Below are 19,208 nucleotides of genomic sequence, written 5' to 3'. Positions count from 1 at the left end.
CCAGAATCTTGGCTGCTCTTAACAACCTGCCACGTGGCTGTACAACTTGGCAAGGAGAAAAAAAAATCATTGTAATCATTATTTGTCCAAAATGAGCCTATTCTCAGCAAGACAGAGAGTCCACCTCCCTTGGACTCCTGCAGGAAAGGGCCCTGGCTTCCTGCATCTGGCACTACAGGTGGCTTCCCATCTTTCCGAACCCCAGGGGGAGGGAGGTGACTGCAGAGTGTGTGCCCCTCATCTTAAGGAGCACTAAGAAGACACAAGTACATGTAGCAAAGGCAGCACAGGCTCTGGAGTGAGAAAGGACTGCTTTGAACCCTGACTGCCACTTCGCCTCTGTCTTCTGTCAAATAGAAGGAATAATATTTACTGCACATGCATGCTTTGAGGAGTAAGAGAGTCTAGGTCTACTCCACACTTAGCACAGGGCCCCACAAGTGCTGTCAGAGCCCAACAAATGCTGCTCTCTGAGCAGGTCCCTGCCTCATCCACTCCCAGAAGGCAAGGTTCCCATCTCAGGCAGGGAGGGTGCTGCTTGCTCACTTGCCCTGACAGCCGGTGTGTCCTGGCCTACTAGAACAGAGACTGGAACACACATACCAGGGTCTCCAGCCATCATCCTGAATATGCCCAATCCTGTCTGATCATAGAAGCTAAGTAGGGTCGGATCTGGTTGGTCCTTGGAAGAGAGACTACACACCACTGAGAAGCACCCTGGAGTGGGGATGGGGGGTGGAGAGAAAAAGCCATAGTGGTGGTCTTGTGCATGTCCCTTAACCTGGGCCCAATTTTCTCCTTTTTTAATATGAAGGCATAGGACCTAGGGACAATGCTTCCTAAGGTTGAGTCTGAGTTCTTTTGATTGTTTGTAAGTGTATATGGAGTACACATATGGTCTTAAATATTCTCATAAACAGCTTCAAACCATACAACAGGACTCTCCTCCAGCACAGCCCTCTTTTCCCAAGGGGTAACCAGTGGCGTGGGCAGGGGTTGGCCCTTTCCAGGCCATTGTTTTGCATTTACATATACGCCCATGGAAATGTAGTGTGTGTGTGTGTGCGCGCGCGCACACACAACTTGCTTTAAGTTGGGTAGCTTTGTATCTGTACTTTGTTTTATTCATTTAATTATATTCCTTGGGAGCTTTCCAAATTCTCTTTGAGCTCTCAACCGTAATAGTTGTGTGGAGGATTTGGCACTAGTAGAGATAAGAACTTTTTTTTTTTTAAGAAAAAAGCTAGATAGCAAAGGTAGAGAGCCAGATGCAGAGGGAAGCAGCAGTGGCAGAATTGGAGTTTCTGGTTTAGTCTTTGTTGCTGACCCCCAGCCTCACAGCATCCAGAAAAGCTTCTAGCTCTCAGCCAGGGAATACGCAGGGTAGGGAGGCCTATGGCCCTCCAGATGCCCAGTGAGACCCCGTGACCAAATCCAAACTTCGCAGAACAAAGCCTTTTAGGATTTGAATTCAATCAAAAGGCCATACTCAAGGATCCAGAAAGCCACATGTGGGCCCAGGCCCTGGAATGGAACAAAGAGACACACTCACCAACGTACAATAATGCACAAACACTCACATGCCCTCCTCCACTGTCTGGTGGAGAAACAGACATCAAACAGATCCCATACACAGCCAGTTACCTGCTGGAAGCGGAAGGACTCAGAGCGTTTCTTCTGGTTGAGCTGCCACTCTTTGAAGTGGAGCACAGCCTCGTCCACGTTCACGATGCCCAGCTTCACCTGCTCCTGGAGGGTAATAAGCTGCCGCTGGCCTGGTGTTTTCATCCCAGCAAAGGGGTCATATATACTGGACTGGGGCCTGTCCCTGCTCGGTCTGACAGGTGGCTCTGGAAAAGACAGCAAGATTCAGCTTGACAGCTCCCCCACTGGGGACAGCTGACCGGAGGAGTGAGGTTAACAAGCTGGTCATTGGATCAAGAGGACACGTCTCAAAAGAACAATTACGTGCAGAATCAAGAAGGGGTAAGTCTGACATGGAATCAGTGGAGAAGGAAGCAGCTAATGATTTCAAAGCCTACCACACTGAAGTAGACAAGGCTGCAACATCTGAAATCTGCTGACTCCCCCAAGCCTTCATTATTGAGATGTCTTTAGACCAGCATTTCTCAACCTTGGCAGGATTGACATTTTGAGCCAGGTAATTTTTTGTTATGGATGTTCTGTGGACTGGGAAACGTTCAGCAGCATCCCTGACCTCTACCCTTCAGATTCCAGTAGCACCCCTTTCCCTAGTTATGACAACTCACAATGTCCCTAGATATTGCCAAATGTCTGCTGGAAAGGGAGAGATCATCACTGCTTTAAATGTAAATCCACTCCCAGAAGAGAATATAGAGGAAGACTTTAGCGTTACTTCCAGCCCTCTAAGTAGCATGAGGCACAAGGACTGTGGACTGAAAGGCACGAAACGCCCCATGAGACTGGAACACAAATGGAATCGTGACCCAAGTCCAACAGCCCCAGATATCTGATTTAAACACATAAACCAGGTGCTGGGTGCCAACTGGCTATCCTTGGGTTGTCCCTGTGCCAACTCTTTTCCATGTTACAAGTTCATAGCTATTTGCTTTGGAGATTCCAGGGAAATATGAAGACAAGCTCCTCTCTCTCCAGGTTGTGACTCCAGCTCTGTAGGGAATTTCTTCCAGGGAAATATGAAGACAAGCTCCTCTCTCTCCAGCTATGTACAGAGATGATAGGGTCATCGAGGCAGGAGAGGACAACTTGACGTTTTCCTACCCCAGTCACATGGGGCTAACTTGATTCTAAATTTCTCATTGTGACTCAGGGACATAAGAAGTGAAAGGAGAGATGGTTTCACCAGTGGGTATTGAAAAAGCCTCAAAGAATTCTGTCCTTCTTCCTGACCATTCACTCATCTGTCAACACACACTCACATGCCTGTCTCCTGGTTTTGCCCTTTCCAAGGCTGTCTTTAAGGGTATTAGGAGATAGGGTGGAGGGAAAAACAAAATGCACAAACCCACCAGTTTCAGGCTCCCTCCCCAAAGTGCTTGGGGTGGGGGTGGGGGGATGCCTCCAAATGCTTAGATGGTGTCAGGACTACTTTTCAAAAGAGTCCTCAATGGGAAAATACTAAATGTCTGTTTAGCACAAGGAAATTAATCAAAAAACAAAAGAGCATTCAGCTTCTCAAGCTTCCTTTAAAAGTTTTTAGGAAAGTGAGATGTCATTGTTACACAATGGCAAGCAAAATATCTTTTAAAAAAGAGTTGAATGAAAGTATAGGTTAGCTAGTATAGATAGGGTAAGTGAATAGGCTGTATCATTAGGGAAGGCCCAGCTGCGGGGCCGCCTATTTTCCTCCTGTCGCCATCATCCCCAATGTCACTTTTCTGTGCTCTGTGGACACTTTCTACTATATTAATGTCCTTTGTGTGATCACTTTGTACAATATTCTAGGGTGCCCCGATCTCTTCCTCTCTCTCTTTACTACCAATAAAGGAGTCTCCACCCCAAGGTATCTCTTCAATCTTTTCAATACCAAGAAATTGTTGTTACACTTGGGAATCACTGAAATATGAAGTCTTTTATGACCCAAAAGTTCAGTTCATGTAACACCCAGCCTACCTTTCCTGATGCTCTCTGAGGAAACATAGAAATTCCCAGGCCGCTCTTGACTTTTTTCTGCAAAAACTATGATAGAAAGAATATTTTGAGTAAACACCAAGGTAGACATCTTTCTAAAGAGCTTTAAAATATTTTAATATATTTACCAAAAAAATTGTCAAAATTTCCTACAAAAAATAATAACGAATCCACACCTGGGATCACTGTGTGCAGCTCTGTAAATCAAAACTCTAGGAGGCAACCAAGAAGAAACAAGAATTATCAAATAAAGACAGACCACCCAGACAAGATCTCAAACCTAGAAGGACAAAGGCAGCCAGAGAACACGATCGGCATTTACAAGATCATTTAAAAAAAGGGTGACGGGAACAAGAACTCGTGCCCAGGTCCCTGAGCATCTGAAGCTAGCCATGGAAGACCCTGAAGCTTGAGAATAAAAGGAAAAGTGTGCATAGCTCCAAAGGGACTAAGATGAGGTCATTCACAAGGGACTGGGTCACAAAGGTTAATGGAAAAAACAGAGACATGACTAATGTACACTTAGCGGTAAGACAGCGTGTTGATTTTGGCTCCCTGGGCTCTGAATGATTCTCCTTGTATTCAAATCCTGGCTTTGCCACTGATGAGCAATATGATCTTGGCCAAGAGGCTTGACTTCTCCCTACCTCCCCTACCTCCATTCCTTATCTATAGAATGAGGATGATAATAGCACCTTCATTGGTTTACTGAGTTAATACACAGAAGAGCTTAGGACAGTGCCTGACAATGTGAGCACTGTGTTAGCTCTATTATCATTATTCACATCTACACCTGGAGATTGATGCCTGTAGTCAGCAACGCCATAGCCAGCTATGCTAGTCAGCCCCAGTGATGTCTGTGCAGAACCTTACAGTTCATAAACTACTTCTTTGTGTAGTATTTCATCTGTGCCTCACGATGACGCTGTGCAGAATAATATTATGTATTATTATGACATATCCCTTAATGCCTACATATGTTATTATGACACCCATTTTATAGATGAGGAAACTAAAGCTAAAAAAGAGTGAAATAACTTACCCAATGTCCTATGCAATACAGCTGGAAAATACAAGACCTGAAGGATGAAGCCACGTATTCTGCCTCCAAGACGTTGCCTCTTGTGTCCTCTCCTGTCTCCTTTCCTTTCTCCACAGTTTTCTAGCGAGTCCATCTGGGCTCTTTAAGAATCACTCTTGCTTCTGTCCAACTGCCTCCCTATGTCATCAATACTGTCCCCTACTACCTCTGCCATTTAGGAATTACCAATATATATGTGTATGTTTCTTAGTTTTTGTTCCCTTAGAAGCAGATTCGAAGACAAGGATTGAGAATAAGTAGTCTATTTGAGAGGTAAGACAGGGAAGTGGATGAAGCAATAAATGGTGGGTTATTAAGCAAGTTGTTACTATGGGCAAGCTGGGGATCCCTGGAGCAAGGTAGGATGTGCAACTCAGGGTCCTCCCACCAGCGGGTCAACCAAGCTAGGGCAGTCATCGGCCACCCGCTGTCAGTCACTGAGGGCGATGGCCATGTGTGTTAATTCCCCAACACCCCAGCCCATCCTGTGAGAGAACAGAGGAGGCTCCGGATGGCGGAGGAAGCCGGTAGGCTGAGAGACACAGGGTGCTGACAGGTGGGATCTGGCCAGTGAGCAGAGAAATGTTAAGACCTAGGGGTCTATGATAGGGGATAAAGAGTGTGCATGTCCAAGGAGATGTTAATCAAGGAGATGGCAGCCACTGACACAGACAGTACTTGGTAAGTTTTACACTTAAAACTTACTTGCTATTTATCTGAAATTCAAAGTTAACTGGGCATCCTGTATTCACCTGGCAACCTGAACTCAATTACCTGGGATTCTGGTCAAGCTCTACCTTCCCCCATTTATGATCTCCTTCTGCCACAATTTCCACAACATTGTTATACTATTTTTTTAAAAGATGGAATGCAGCTCAGGAGCACAGATCTGGCAATTTGTACTTGTAACCATATTAATACAATCAAGTTCTAAAAGACAGTGAAACTGACAACGCTGTCAGTATCTAACTGATGTCTCAGAGACAATTATGAATAAGTCAAAACACAATTTTTATTAATGTAGGTTGGTAGTCAGCCTAGCATAGTGACTAAAAGACAGAACTGTGGAGTTAGACTCCCTGAGTTCGAATCCTGGCTCTGCCATGTGGTGGTTGAGTGACCTTGTAAGCCTCTATTTAGTCATTTGTGAAATGGGGGTAGTGATGGTACTTACCTAAAAGGTTATCATAAAGGTTAAATGGCATGCTCCAGACAGAGCACTCTTCGTAGAGTTCAACACATGTTCAATATTAAAAATTAAAAATAATAAGAAGGAGGGTTCTCAGGGTTCTTGATTATCTCTGTTTTTCCTACTGCATGAATGCCTCCAAGAAGGCCAACAACAACACTCTAATCACTGCTGCTAGTCCAGCTTCAGAATCTGCCCTGTGCTATGACCCTATCTGCTGTGGATGGCTAGAAAGCATTCAGGACAGGACAGTCTCTGAGCAGTGGTCCACAAAGCCAGGGGAATCCAGGAAATTCCTTCAGAGATCCTCTGAAGACATCATTCCCTGCCACACTTGCCTTTAGAAATGTATGGTTCATTATCTGGCAGCTGGTGAGCCCCAGAAGCACTGGCCTCTGGCCTGGGCACTGGGACAGGGGGCCTGCTGGCTAGGTCCATGGAAAAGGCCTCATCATCATCTACCATGTGATATACATCTTCTTCCTGCCCAGGATGGTGTAGCTCTCTCTCCAAATTGGTTCCATTGTTGCCTAGAAACAAAAAGAAAAATGACTGAAAGCAGTGGCCAAACCAAGTGGGTGACTGCCAGTCACAGAGCAGAGCAAGTGACCACAGTCCATCTGTTCAGTACTGCCCTCTGGCAAATACCATCTGCTACATCATCCACCCAGAACACTATGCAAAGCAACTGGGAAGACAGACATCACCTTCATTTGCCACCATCCATGCAGCAAAAGGATGTGCTCACCAGGATCTGTCACCTCACTTGTACTGCTGAGATTCAGTTATTCATCCTCTTAGAACTGGGGGAAACCCTGGGTAAGACTGGCTGTCAGGGTCTTCCCGAGGTAAGAAAGGTGGGGCATTTGCTGCCTACTGTCCAGTAAAAGTGGTACTTCTCACCTAGGGCTGAAAACACATTCCCCTGGGCTGCCCTCTCACGGAAACAGTAAGTTTTAGAGTAGAAGATCAGCAAATATTAATTTTTATAGCCTCAAATGGTAAATATCTCAACTCTGCTCTCATAGCATGAAAGCAGACATAAACAGTACTAAATGAATGGGCATGTTGTGTCCCAATAAAACTTTATTTACAAAATAGGCAGTTGGCCACACTGTGGTTCATCTACAACTGCTTTAGGTATTTTCCTCTCAGTATTTGGTTTTCATATCTACAGACCCCACTGTAAACTGCAAACAATTAGACAGGGTTAAGAAATTACACATAGTAGGGCGGCACCTGTGGCTCAAAGGAGTAGGGCACCAGCCCCATATACTGGAGGTACCTGGCCCCGACCAAAAAAAAAGAAATTACCCATACAACTTAATACCTTTGATACCTTCCATACTAAAAACAACAGGAATAAGTCTTTATTAACTGTTTATTATATGTCTGGCCTGCTCTGAGACCTATAGTATAATAATTCCATTTAATTCTCATAACATTCATCTTCAATTTCAGGACTGAGGAAATTGAGGCCCAGAGGAGTTGAATAACTTGCCTAAAGTTGAATAACTGAAGGAAGAAACTGGAACTAGATCAGAGTCTGTGTTCTTAGCTACTATACAACACAGCTTCAAATTAGTGATACTTGTTTATATTCCCCTCTGCTGGAAAGTAAAGTTCCTGAAGGCACTGATCCTATGTAATTTTTGTGTCCCCAGCCCTCACATCCAGTACCGTGCTTTGCATATGGTAGGTACTCAATAATACTTTTTGGCCAAATGAAAGTAGATACATTTATTTTAAAAGAGGTCTTGGCAGAGGCAACTCGTTTACCCAAATGAGCAGTCCAATGGCAGGAATTTTTGACCTGCCTGTAATGGGCTGATTGGGGGTTCCGGGCAAGTGGGAGAGAGGCAGAGTGCCTATGATCACATCACACACCAAGTATGCAGCAGCCCATCTCTTGGAGCAACCCTCATATGGAACCAGGCAATGGCTTACTTTTGCTTCCCCTTCCTTCTTTTTTGCTTTCCTGCTCATCGCTACAACTTACCTTCTAAAAATTTGCGGATCATAGAGTCTTTAATGGTCCGACAGACACTACCTCCAGGGATGGGATTCGATGTACTGGCCTGAAGCATCTCAACATCTAGAAGGAAAAAGAGACAAAGAATTGATACATTGTTCTTCTACACAGGTGAGGAGATTTCACAGATGGATTTATACAATTTGGCAACTTATTTACCAAATTCAAGCATTTGCCAATCCATCAATCCATCCCTTCCTCCATCCATCTACTCAATCAAGACACCCAGTAAGTGTAGAGCACCAGTCACAACCCTCAGGCCCTTTCTTGGACCATAGGCCTCAAAAGTTGCTCACTGGCATTGGAAAGAATGGGCTCAATTTTTAAATATCTACACCATAGAATTGTGCACTACAGAAAGGAAAAGGAAGCAGGAACAACAGTGAAAAACTGTGGTTTATTCAAACAATGGAACATTCTACAACAGTTTAAAAGAATGCATTGAAGTCACTTCTCTCAATGTAATTTCATCTTCATAACATGCTGAGTGAAAAAGTTAGGTGTTTATAGTATGATACTGTTTATGTAAAGTTTTAAGCCTTACAAAACAATATTATAAATTGTTTATGAATTCATAAATAGGTAGTCAGTATATAAACATGCTGGGAATGATAAGTGTTGATTGAATTCCTGGTAGTAGTTACCTCTGGAAAGGAAGGGAGGACAGCTCAGTTCTGGACGGGGTTAATAGGAGACTGCAATGGGGACCATAATATTCAAGTTTTTAAAATCTGAGACATATTTTTAAAAAGAAAAATTATTTTTGAAGATTCTGATAAATCTGAAGACTCAACTCTTCAAAAAATCCAACGTGTTAGATAATTAAGATGCTACCTAAAGAAGGCAAAATAAGGTTTTATTTTTGTCATTTGCTTGCATATGTAAGAAGAAACTTGGAAGGAGATACAAGAAATTAAGATGAGTGGTTTCCTGGGAACTAATTGATGGGGACAAGAAATGGAGAAAGCTACTCCACTGTATACCTTCTTATATTTCAGTTTTTTCTGCCCATTCAAAACATAAAGAAATGCCATGTTCTGATCATGTTTGTATTACCTTATCATTCAAAAAACAGACAGTTTATGTCTCCAAACATAGAAGACACAGTCCATTGAATACAATATGCCTTGATTTCTTCTAGTTCAGAACTCTGTGATTCTAAGTGAAGAACCAGATTAAATAAATATCCCCACTCTCGTCACCACTGAATTCTGTAATAGAGTCTGCAGAGAGATTTTCTGATGAGGACTCATACTTAATTCATTCTCTAAAAATGTACGGTAAAAAAATTTCATTTATTTTAGAACTTCAGTTTAAATTCACTTAATTGTCCCTCATGGAACATTTCCCCCATGGAGTTAGAAAATTGAGAAGGAGGATACATTCTATAGGTGTGAGCTTTGCTGAGCATAGGACTCTCCTCTATCTGACCAAGACCCTATATAACCTCCCTCCTCTCTTAACCTTAACCTCGATTTTTAATCCCAGCCACCTGACCCCAAATCCAGCCATCTTTTGAAACTATCCACTTTGAAATTCTCCATTTACCCAACAATGAAGCACAGAGGAATATATACCCCCAAGGAAAGAGTTGCTTGGGTCCGATATCCCTAGAGATAAGGGGAAAGACAAATTCTGCAGGCCTGTTGTCAGGCTTCATACTTCATACTGTGTTGAATCCTCTACTAAATCACACCTGCTTCAGGCTCCAGCATCTATCTCCAAGACTCTGTGTCAGGGCATAGCAGCCTCAGGACAGTTTTAGTAACCAATCACCAAATCTCCCAGCTGGTACCAGCAGAGCGGATCTGGCACACAGTCTGTCATCCCTGTTGATAGAGTAGCAGATTATCACGCAGTGGCCCAGCTGTTTGGACTAACAAAGATCAAATTGAGGGGACTTATTTGCATGTCTAAACAGTAGATGAAAATTGAAAGGGCTACAAGGAGAATTAGGAAAATAAAATGTGGAAGGAGATAGTAGCAGCCACAGCAGCCCTGCTGGACATAGCATGCTAATATAATGATGATGCACACACTCCGGGTTCTGTAAACTCCCTCCTTTCTTTTTTATTTGAGACCGAGTCTCACTTTGTCACCCTCAGTAGAATGCTTTGGCATCACAGCCCCCAGCAACCTCAAGTGGGTTCAAGCAGTTCTCTTGCCTCAGCCTCCCAAGTAGCTAGAACTATAGATGTCCACCACAATGCCCGGCTATCTTTAGAGACAGGGTCTCCCTCTGGCTCAGGCTGGTCTCGAACCATGAGCTCAGACAATCTATCCACCTTGGCCTCCCAGAGTGCTAGGGTTGCAGGTGTGAAGAACCGTGCCTGGCCGTAAACCCCCTTCTTAATTGCTGACTTTTGTGGGGGTTAAAAGATAGAAGAAAAGAAGAAACATGAGCACCATTAACAGACATGTCATGACCCCTTGGTAAGATACAGAGAAGGACAAAACGTCATTTCTATGACATTCTTGCCAAAAATTCATAATCTGAGAGAAAGGAAAACACAAGGAACCCTGGGCCACTGCCACCAGCGCAGCTATGCCACAGTTGCAAGGAACCCCAGGCCGCTGCCCCTCCCTCCTTCCTGCTGGGGGCCTCGGAGTCCTGTTCCAACAATCATATAAAACATGGTGGATTGGCGGTGCCCGTAGCTCAGTGGGTAGCACGCCAGCCACATACACCAAGGCTGGCAGATTCAAACCCAGCCCAGGCCTGCCAAACAACAATGACAACTGCAACTAAAAAATAGCCGAGTGTTGTGGTGGGTGCCTGTAGTCCCAGCTACTTGGGAAGTGGAGGCAAGAGAATTGCTTAAGCCCAAGAGTTTGAGGTTGCTGTGAGCTGTGACACCATTGCACTCTACAGATGGCCACATAGTGAGACTGTCTCAAATAAAAAACAAAACATGGTGGATTACTATCAAGGTCTAGGCATGCAGAGACATGCCTCAGCCAAGGATATTAAAAAGGTGTACCGAAAATTGGCTCTAAAGTGGCACCCAGATAAAAATCCTGAAAATAAAGGAAAAACAGAGAAAATTCAAACAAGTAGCTGAGGTACATGAGATGTTATCAGATCCTACAAAGAGGAACAAATATGGTAAAAGATTAAATGCTGGAGGAGGTGGAAGTCATTTTGACAATTCATTTGAGTTTGGCTTCACATTCCGAAACCCAGAGGATGTGTTCAGCGAATTTTTTGGTGGAAGGGACCTGTTTTCATTCGACTTCTTTGATGACACATTTGAGGACTTTATTAGGAAATGGAGAGGTCTCTGAGGAAGGGAAAACTAAGGAACAGGGTCGTGTTTCTCTGCCTTCACTGGATTTCCATCTTTTGGAAGTGGATTTTCTTCTTTTGAGACAGGGTTTTCTGTGCAATTTCTTACAGGATTTACTTCATTCAGGTTGCTAGATCACCGGGGTTGGGGGGACTCCCTTCATTCTCTTCCACATCATTTGGTGTTAGTGGGATGAGTGACTTCAAGTCTACATCAACTTCTACAAAAATAGTTAATGGCAAAAAGATCACTACAAAGAAAATCATGAAGAATGGTCAGGAAAGAGTGGAAGTTGAAGAAGACGGCCAGCTCAAGTCCCTGACAATAAATGGTAAGGAGCAGCTGCCTTTGGATAACAAGTGACTGAATGCACAGGTTTAACAGAAATGTTAACTGTAACAAACACCATTTGAGGATTAACAGGAACATTTTTTTGAAGATTTAAAATTAACTCAACTTTCAGTATCACTGTACCTAATCTAAGTATTTATAAACCGCTCATCAGAGTCATATTTGTCATAGACTGAGTTTATTGTTGGGACCACATAATAGGACCATTTATTTGTCTTTAAAATTATTCTAAATCTCTGTATGTGCTTTGCTTTTTTACTAAACGTACACCAGGTGATCCCTCAGTAGTGGCAGAAGAAGAGTATGCACTAACCCCAGCATGGACATGCTTTTCCACGGTGTCTGAAATGTGAGCCAAGTCAGCCTGCTGTCAAGATAACACCACAGGATGAATCTTCTACAGAAATAATTTCAGTTTTTTTCAATATTTAGCAGTGAAAGATATTAACACATTAATGGTAATAGATTTCTGGTTTACTATAAATTAAGGACTTTTCTAGCTGTGCATGAATGCTGGCATCTTAGTAAGTTCTGACAGTTGTTTAAATATGTAATGTTAAGGTTAGGTTAAAAAGTAAAGCTGGTATACTAGGTCTTTGTACTTGCTTTAAAAAAAAGAAAATGTCTTTGGTGCATCTTTCCTGAAAAAAAAAAATTCATAACCTCAGTCTAATCATAGAAAACGTCGGACAAACCCAAACTGAGGGGCATTCTACAAATGACTGATCAGAACCCTCCAAAAGTATGGAAACAAGGAAAGACTGAGGAATTGTTACAGACTGGAGGAGACTAAGAGGAAAAACTAAATGTATTATTAAATCCTAGAAAGGACCCCAGAACAGAAAAAGAACACTAGTGGGGAAATTAGTGAAATTTGAACAAGGTCTGTAGTCAAGTTAGAGGTCTTGCTGCCAGTGTAATTTCCTGGCTTCAATAATTGTACAATGGTTATATAAGATGCTAATATTAGGAAAACCTGGGTAAAGGGTGCGCAGGAAAACTAGTATTTTTGCAACTTTTCTCTAAGACTAAAAGTAGTTCAAAATAAAATTCTTTTTTTTTTAAAGAGAAGAATAAATGAGAAAAGGAGAAGAGGAACCACAAAAGCAAAACTATTTAATAAGTTAGCATAGCTCTTGGGGACAATCCCATGATCCTTCTGTCTGCCCACACTATCGAAGACAAGTACCTTACAATGACACTAGTGGAACGGGTGTATGAGAGTACAATAATTGAGGTGATGATACACGAACCACCTATGAAAAACAATCAGACTTGAACTTGAGGTTAAAAGCATGATTTTGGAAGCAACAATTGAGGCTCTGCTGAGAGTTTCTAGTGGGATGATTCAAAATTTGGGATAGGATCAAAATACACAGGTTCTACCTTTTTTTTTTCCCCACCAAACAGTGTTTTTAGGTCCAAAGACATTCAGACTCACACGATGACCATGCTTGACACCAGTGTATTCAGAAACATGTAGGATGCAAGCTAACAGGACAGTGCCAAGAGGCATTCTTCAGTGGCATTCCAGACCAATAGCTCGGGTGCAAAGAGTCAAACCCATAGCAGGTTTTCTGGAAAACCTCATGTCCCATAGGAGCAGTATTTCTCACAGCCACTCAAGAGGCATAGCTTCCAGGGTCCCCACAAGAGATATGCCAGAGTCATTGCCAGCAGGAAAACTCAAAGAATGGCGTCCTTTTCAAGCATTTATACTTCCTCACACCTCCTCCCAGTTCCAGATGCAATTTACCAATCAAATGTCATTTTTATCATAGGCAATGTTGCCTAGAAACATAGTTGACATTTGGCTCTTATCAGGTTACCAGGGTAACAGAGCTAGGAAGTCAACCAAAGGTCAAAATCTTACGCAGAAAGGGAAATGATAGCTGTTACATTATCTCTTGGCCCATAATTATCTTGGGCCAAGTTGTTTAAATCCTCTCAGCTTCTCTTTCCTTGTCTGTAAAATGGTGATAATGATAGAATATATCTCACAGGATTCTCACGAGTATTAAAAGAGAAGCTTACCAAATGTGTAGCACATAGGAAGGGCTAAATGAATGCTAGCTGCTGTTGTTATTATTACTATCATTTTTAATATTAATTCTATATACTCAGGCTAATGTCCTAAACAGAGAACAACTGAAAAAAAGAGGATGTGATTTATACTTTTTTGTTAAAACAGTAACTTTGTTTGCACTCAAGTCTTCTACCTTCAGAGTAATGAATGCTTATGGGTTAATTGTAATATGTGAATTTCCAAACATATTCTCAAATATCTCATGTGCTTATTTAACCTTGTAAAAACTATGCCCAATTCATATTTTTACATTTGAACACACTTAAAGCAAGGGACAGATGTTCAGACAATGAATTGTCAATTCGATTTTTTTTGGTCAATTCTTTACAATATAATTATTTATGGAAATTTGACTCACAAACAAGGCTTGTCAGGTGCATTTTTTTTTTTTTTAAATCATCGCTCCTGAACACCAAGTATCGGCTGGACAGAGCCCGTGGGCTCCTACCCTTTGCCTAGCCTCTGCCACTGCAGTCTAGACCAGAGTTGGAGGTCCCATGCCCATGTGCCCTGCACTTTCCTGAGGCCCATCACACTCTTTATTAGTGGCTCAGCAGTGACTACCAAGGGGCATTTCAAAAGCCCTTTAATCTGCTGGCTCTACTCCATGCAACCAGGATCATAGGTAGAGGCCAACCTGCAGGACAGAGTCTAAAGCCAGAGGATCTAAGGAGTGGCTGGAAGAGCATGATGGGGACAAAGCTGCAGGGAGGAGAAGAGGGGTAGTCTGCACACAAGAGGAGGCTGGAAGTTGGCAGTAGTGACACTGACAAAGGCTTGGAGCCAATTGAACAGTCTGTATTCAGGGACGCGTGCAAGTTAGAGAAAGGCAGCCACTGAAATCAGGCAAACGATAGAGGCCCAGAACACCATCAGCATCATTATCAGAGGCACGGACTTAGTATTTTGGACATGTGAGTTCAAATCTTAGCTCTGATTCTTATGAGCTCTGCTTCCTGGAGCCAGTCAGTTGACATCACTAAGCTTCTCTATCTCCGTCTGTGAAGTGGGGGTGAATAACCATCCCTATATCATAGGAGAATTGCCTGGGTCAGTTGAGACAATGCTTAAAAAGTGTTTACCAACAGTGTCAGGCACAAAATATTCATGGTTATCATTATTATTATACTGAGGCTGCTAAGTTGGTATATTAGTTTTCTATGGCTGCTATGACAAATTACCACTTAACATAAATGTATTATCTTACAGTTCCATAGTTCAGAAGTTTGAGATGGGTCTCACTGGGGCAAAGTCAAGGTTTCATCAGGGCTGCAATCGCTCCAGTGAAGGATTTTTCTCCGTGCATTTTCGAGCTTCTAGAGGCCCCCAGTATCCCTTATCATCAGGCCCTCTTCCTTCCATCTTCTGTTGTGCAGAAAGCTTAACTGAACTGAGTCCTCACAGTGCCACCCCTCTGGTCTGTTTTCTGAAGCCCTTTCTACTTTTGAGGACTTTTGTGATTATACTGGCCTCACCCAGATATTCCAGAATATTCCCTGTATCTTGAGGTGAGCTAATTAGCAGTCAATTTCATCTGCAGTCTTGATTCTCCTTTGCCACATAACCAAGCACAATCACAGATACAGGGGCATTATTCTGCCTCCCACAGATGGAAGCAAATACTGGGCACTGTGACTTTCCTTCCTACACTGGGCTGGCGAGGGGAGCAGAGGGCAGGGATTAGCGCACATTCAAGCAAGTTCATCCTGTTTACACACAGACTTAGGTAGCCTTGTCCTGATGTAGGCACTGATCAGATTATTGAGTCTCTGAATATGATCTACCTTAAAAATGAAGTTATCTAAGAATGACTTTCTTTCCATTCACATTATAAATAAAATAATTCTTTTTATACCTAATTGAACATAAATATCTTTGAATTAGAGCATGAACAGCAGAAACACACGTGGGCCTCACTTCCCTTACTTTGTACTCACCAAAACATCACTAATCAATCATAACATTCTTTCTGGCCTGAGAATCCTTTCCAACACAGCACCCAGACACTCAATACTGTCTAACTGGCATTGGTACATGAAGTTATTTTAAAAACATTATTTACCAACTTGGCGCCTATAGCTCAGAGGCTAGGGCGCCAACCACATACATCAGAGCTGGCAGGTTCGAACCCAGCCCGGACCTGCCAACAATGACAACTAAAACAAAAAAGTAGCCGGGTATTGTGGTGGGCGTCTGTAGTCCCAGCTACTTGGGAGGCTGAGGCAAGAGTTTGAGGTTGCTGTGAGCTGTGATGCCATAGCACTCTACCGAGGGCAACATAGTGAGACTCTGTCTCAAAAAAAAAATTATTTACCATACCTGTATTAGACACTAAACCCCTGGTAGTTGCAGATATTACTTTTGTTACTAATAAATATATATATGTATAATCATATATATTTTTTGAGACAGAGCCTCAAGCTGTCACCCTGGGTAGAGTGCCATGGCATCACAGCTCACAGCAACCTCCAACTCCTGGACTCAAGCGATTCTCCTGCCTCTGCCTCCCTAGTAGCTGGGACTACAGTTGCCCGCCACACCACCCAGCTATTTTTTGGTTGCAGCTGTCATTGCTGTTTGGCAGGCCTGGGCTGGATTTGAACCTGCCAGCTCAGGTGTATGTGGCTGGCACCCTAGCTGCTTGAGCCCCTAGTGCCAAGCTACTAATAATTTTTTCAAATGTACCTTGTTGTTTGGAGTTAATGAGTGATAAGACCCTCTCCAATTCTATGAGAGCTGACAACACTACGTGTACACACAACTCAGACACACAGTGAGTAGTCAAGTCATGGAAATACACAGAACGCTGATGAAAGGAGTCTGTTTCCAGACAAAGGGCATTTTATAAACAACAAATCCTTGCATTCTGGATGCTCAGGGTTTGTACTTCAGATTCCAAGCACTTAACCTTCATCATTTGCTAGTTAAAAATAAACTGAAATGTGTTGAAACCTACTGGTCCAAAAAGAAAGTGCAAAGTCCTTTCATTTCAGCAGACAAAAACAGCAATGACAACAATAACAGAGAGACTCTGGGGTCACAGTCTCCTTGTGGAAGTGCCAGCTACTGAGTCACCCAGCACTTCATTTAAGGAGTCAATCAGAAAGAACCCATTTCTGGAATGCAAGATGCTCAAGCAGATGCGAGAACACCCAGGCAGGCACTTAATTAAGGGATGAATTGAAAGCAAAGTGAATTCTCAAAGACACTCATACAACACTCCTCATGGGATATGAATCTAGACCGCTTAGCTGTAGTGGAAACTCCATCCACATCGTATGTTGTTAATTTAATAGGAAACCAAGTCTGAGTATATAATATAGTAAAATGTCAGCTACTGAAAGACGATTCATCTAGAGAGGCTTTTAAACCCTGAAAGTAAGTCAAAAGAATTTTTTCCCAGTAAGAATCTTTTGTGGCCAAGAAAAGAGTCTTAGAGCAAGAAGCAATATAGTAAAACCTTTGAAGATAACCCCAACCGGGCTGGCTGAGTTTGCACCTAGGTAGAACGGAATGGTTTGACTGACCATGTCAATAAAAAAGTCCAACTTTTCCATACCCTAAGGGGGAAGTGATGGGAAGGAGAAAGAGAGAGACAGACACAATGTGATGACCGGTCTCAGGTGTTATCTTGATTGAATTAGGAATATCTAGAGCAGTGGTTCTCAACCTTCCTAAAGCCACGACCCTTTAATACAGTTCCTCATGTTGTGGTGACCCCCAACCATAAAATTGGGTCACCACAACATGAGGAACTATATTAAAGGGTTGTGGCGTTAGGAAGGTTAGAACCACTGCTCTAGAGTGAAGGTGCCTCCAGAAGTGGCTAAGTGGGAATGATCCACCCTCAAAGTGGACAGGCACCATCTAATCGGCTGAGGGCCTCAATAGAACAAAAACAGAAAACAGGTGAATTGGTCTCTGACTCCAGCAGCTGAGATATACTTTTATTCTCCAGCCCTGGATATTAGAGCTCCAGGCGTTCCACCCTTTGAATACAGGACTTAGACCAGCTGCCCCCTGGGGTCTCAGGCTTTTAGCCTCAGACTGAGAGTTACACCATTGGCTTCCCTTGTTCCAAGAAGCCTCTGGACTATGCATTTTGGACTTTTGAGTAGATGATGGAAGTAAGACTTTGGGGGCTCTTGGGATGGAATGAATGTATTTTGCACATGAGAAGGACATGAATTTTGGAGGCCAGGAGTGGAATGCTATGATTTGAACGTGCACCCCAAAAGTTCATGTGTTGGAAAATTAATCCCTCTGGCCTCATAATGCAGTAACATTTCCCACAAGAGTAGGTTTGTTACCACAGGAATAGATCTGTTATAAAGGTGAGTTCTCTCTGCATCTCTTGTTCTTGCCCTCTCACCATGGGAGTACCTTCTGTCATGTTGTGACTTAGGAAGAAGGCCCTCACCTAATGGTGGCATCCTGCTCTTAGACTTTCCAGCCTCAGGAAATGTGAGCGAAATAAATCTCCTTTTTCTATAAGTTATCCAATCGATGGTGTTCTGTTAGAGCAACAGAAAGTGGACTGAGACACATACAGACAGAAGAGAATAGTCGTCTGAAATTGGGCTAACGAGTGATGGCTGGCACGGGCAATGAAAACGGGGCTAAGAATAAACAGGTCAGGAGAAGCAACAAGTAAGTTTTGTGATTTCCTTATGCAGACAAGAAGTTCCTCAATACAGTACGCCTGACAAGCACAAAGACCCTCTGCCACGCAGGATTAGTCTGTGGAGTGCGTTTGTGGTGGGGGACGGTGAGTCATGCATAGTGACCCACCTGCACACAGCTCCCACCTGCATTCTCAAAAAGAAGTGTCCTTTTCCTCGATGGCACGTCAGTTTGTGATTATATATTTAGTCATGTGATGTTTGTGTTTAATACCCAGCACTCACTAGAATGTAAGCTCTAGAAAGCAGGGATCATGCCATCTTGTCCACCGATTCCTCATCACCCCCCACAGTATGACTTAGACACATGAGGGGTTCAACAGATGTTTGTTGAATGAATGAATGAGTGAATGAATGAACTGATGAAGAAACAAATGAATGCATGAATTTAAAGGCATTTGGGCTTTGTGAAGAAATCTGGGTATTTCCCAAGCTGAGAAAAGGGAAGGGCAATTTAAGCAGAAGGAGCAGCACGAAGGTATAAGACGGGAAAGAAAAGGCAGGTTGTGGTGACCAAAGGAGATGACCAAAGGAGATGACCAAAGGAGGTGACCAAAGGGCAGGATGTGGTGACCCTGGGATGTCCCACACTTAGAGACACCTAATAGATGTCTCACTACACCTGTGAGGAAATTGAGGGCTTCACGTTGGAAGGCTGACAAACTACCCACACCACAAAGCCTAGGATTATGTCTTATTTCCTGATAGCTCAAATTCATGAAATAGTTGAGCACCTATTGTGTACAGCACTGTGTTGGGCACTGTGGATGACACAGTGTTGTAAGATGTGCTTCCCATCAAGGCTAGAAGTGGGGAACCAGAGAAACATGTAAATAACTGGAGTCCAGGAGGATGTGTGTGCAGTGC

At 43.0% G+C, this 19,208-nt stretch overlaps 1 protein-coding gene and 1 pseudogene across 1 annotated transcript in view; one reads left to right on the top strand and one right to left on the bottom strand.

Moving 5' to 3' along the window:
- PIK3AP1 (phosphoinositide-3-kinase adaptor protein 1) overlaps positions 1 to 19,208 on the bottom strand; it is a 115,191-nt gene that overhangs the window by 21,437 nt on the left and 74,546 nt on the right. The window contains exons 9-12 of the mRNA XM_003787304.3: positions 7,903 to 7,998; positions 6,242 to 6,433; positions 3,616 to 3,681; positions 1,645 to 1,850 (exon numbers count right to left, since the gene is read on the bottom strand). Of these exons, the coding sequence (XP_003787352.1) occupies positions 1,645 to 1,850; positions 3,616 to 3,681; positions 6,242 to 6,433; positions 7,903 to 7,998 (560 nt within the window). The remainder of the gene's footprint in view (positions 1 to 1,644; positions 1,851 to 3,615; positions 3,682 to 6,241; positions 6,434 to 7,902; positions 7,999 to 19,208) is intronic.
- On the top strand, positions 10,848 to 11,585 carry LOC100962663 (annotated as a pseudogene).

The sequence above is a fragment of the Otolemur garnettii genome, unplaced genomic scaffold (genome assembly GCF_000181295.1).
Source record: "Otolemur garnettii isolate 467f Iridium unplaced genomic scaffold, OtoGar3 scaffold00021, whole genome shotgun sequence".
In the NCBI taxonomy this organism is placed as follows: Eukaryota; Metazoa; Chordata; class Mammalia; order Primates; family Galagidae; genus Otolemur; species Otolemur garnettii.
The sequence above is the reverse complement of the archived record's forward strand: the minus strand, read 5'-3'. Positions and strand labels throughout refer to the sequence as shown.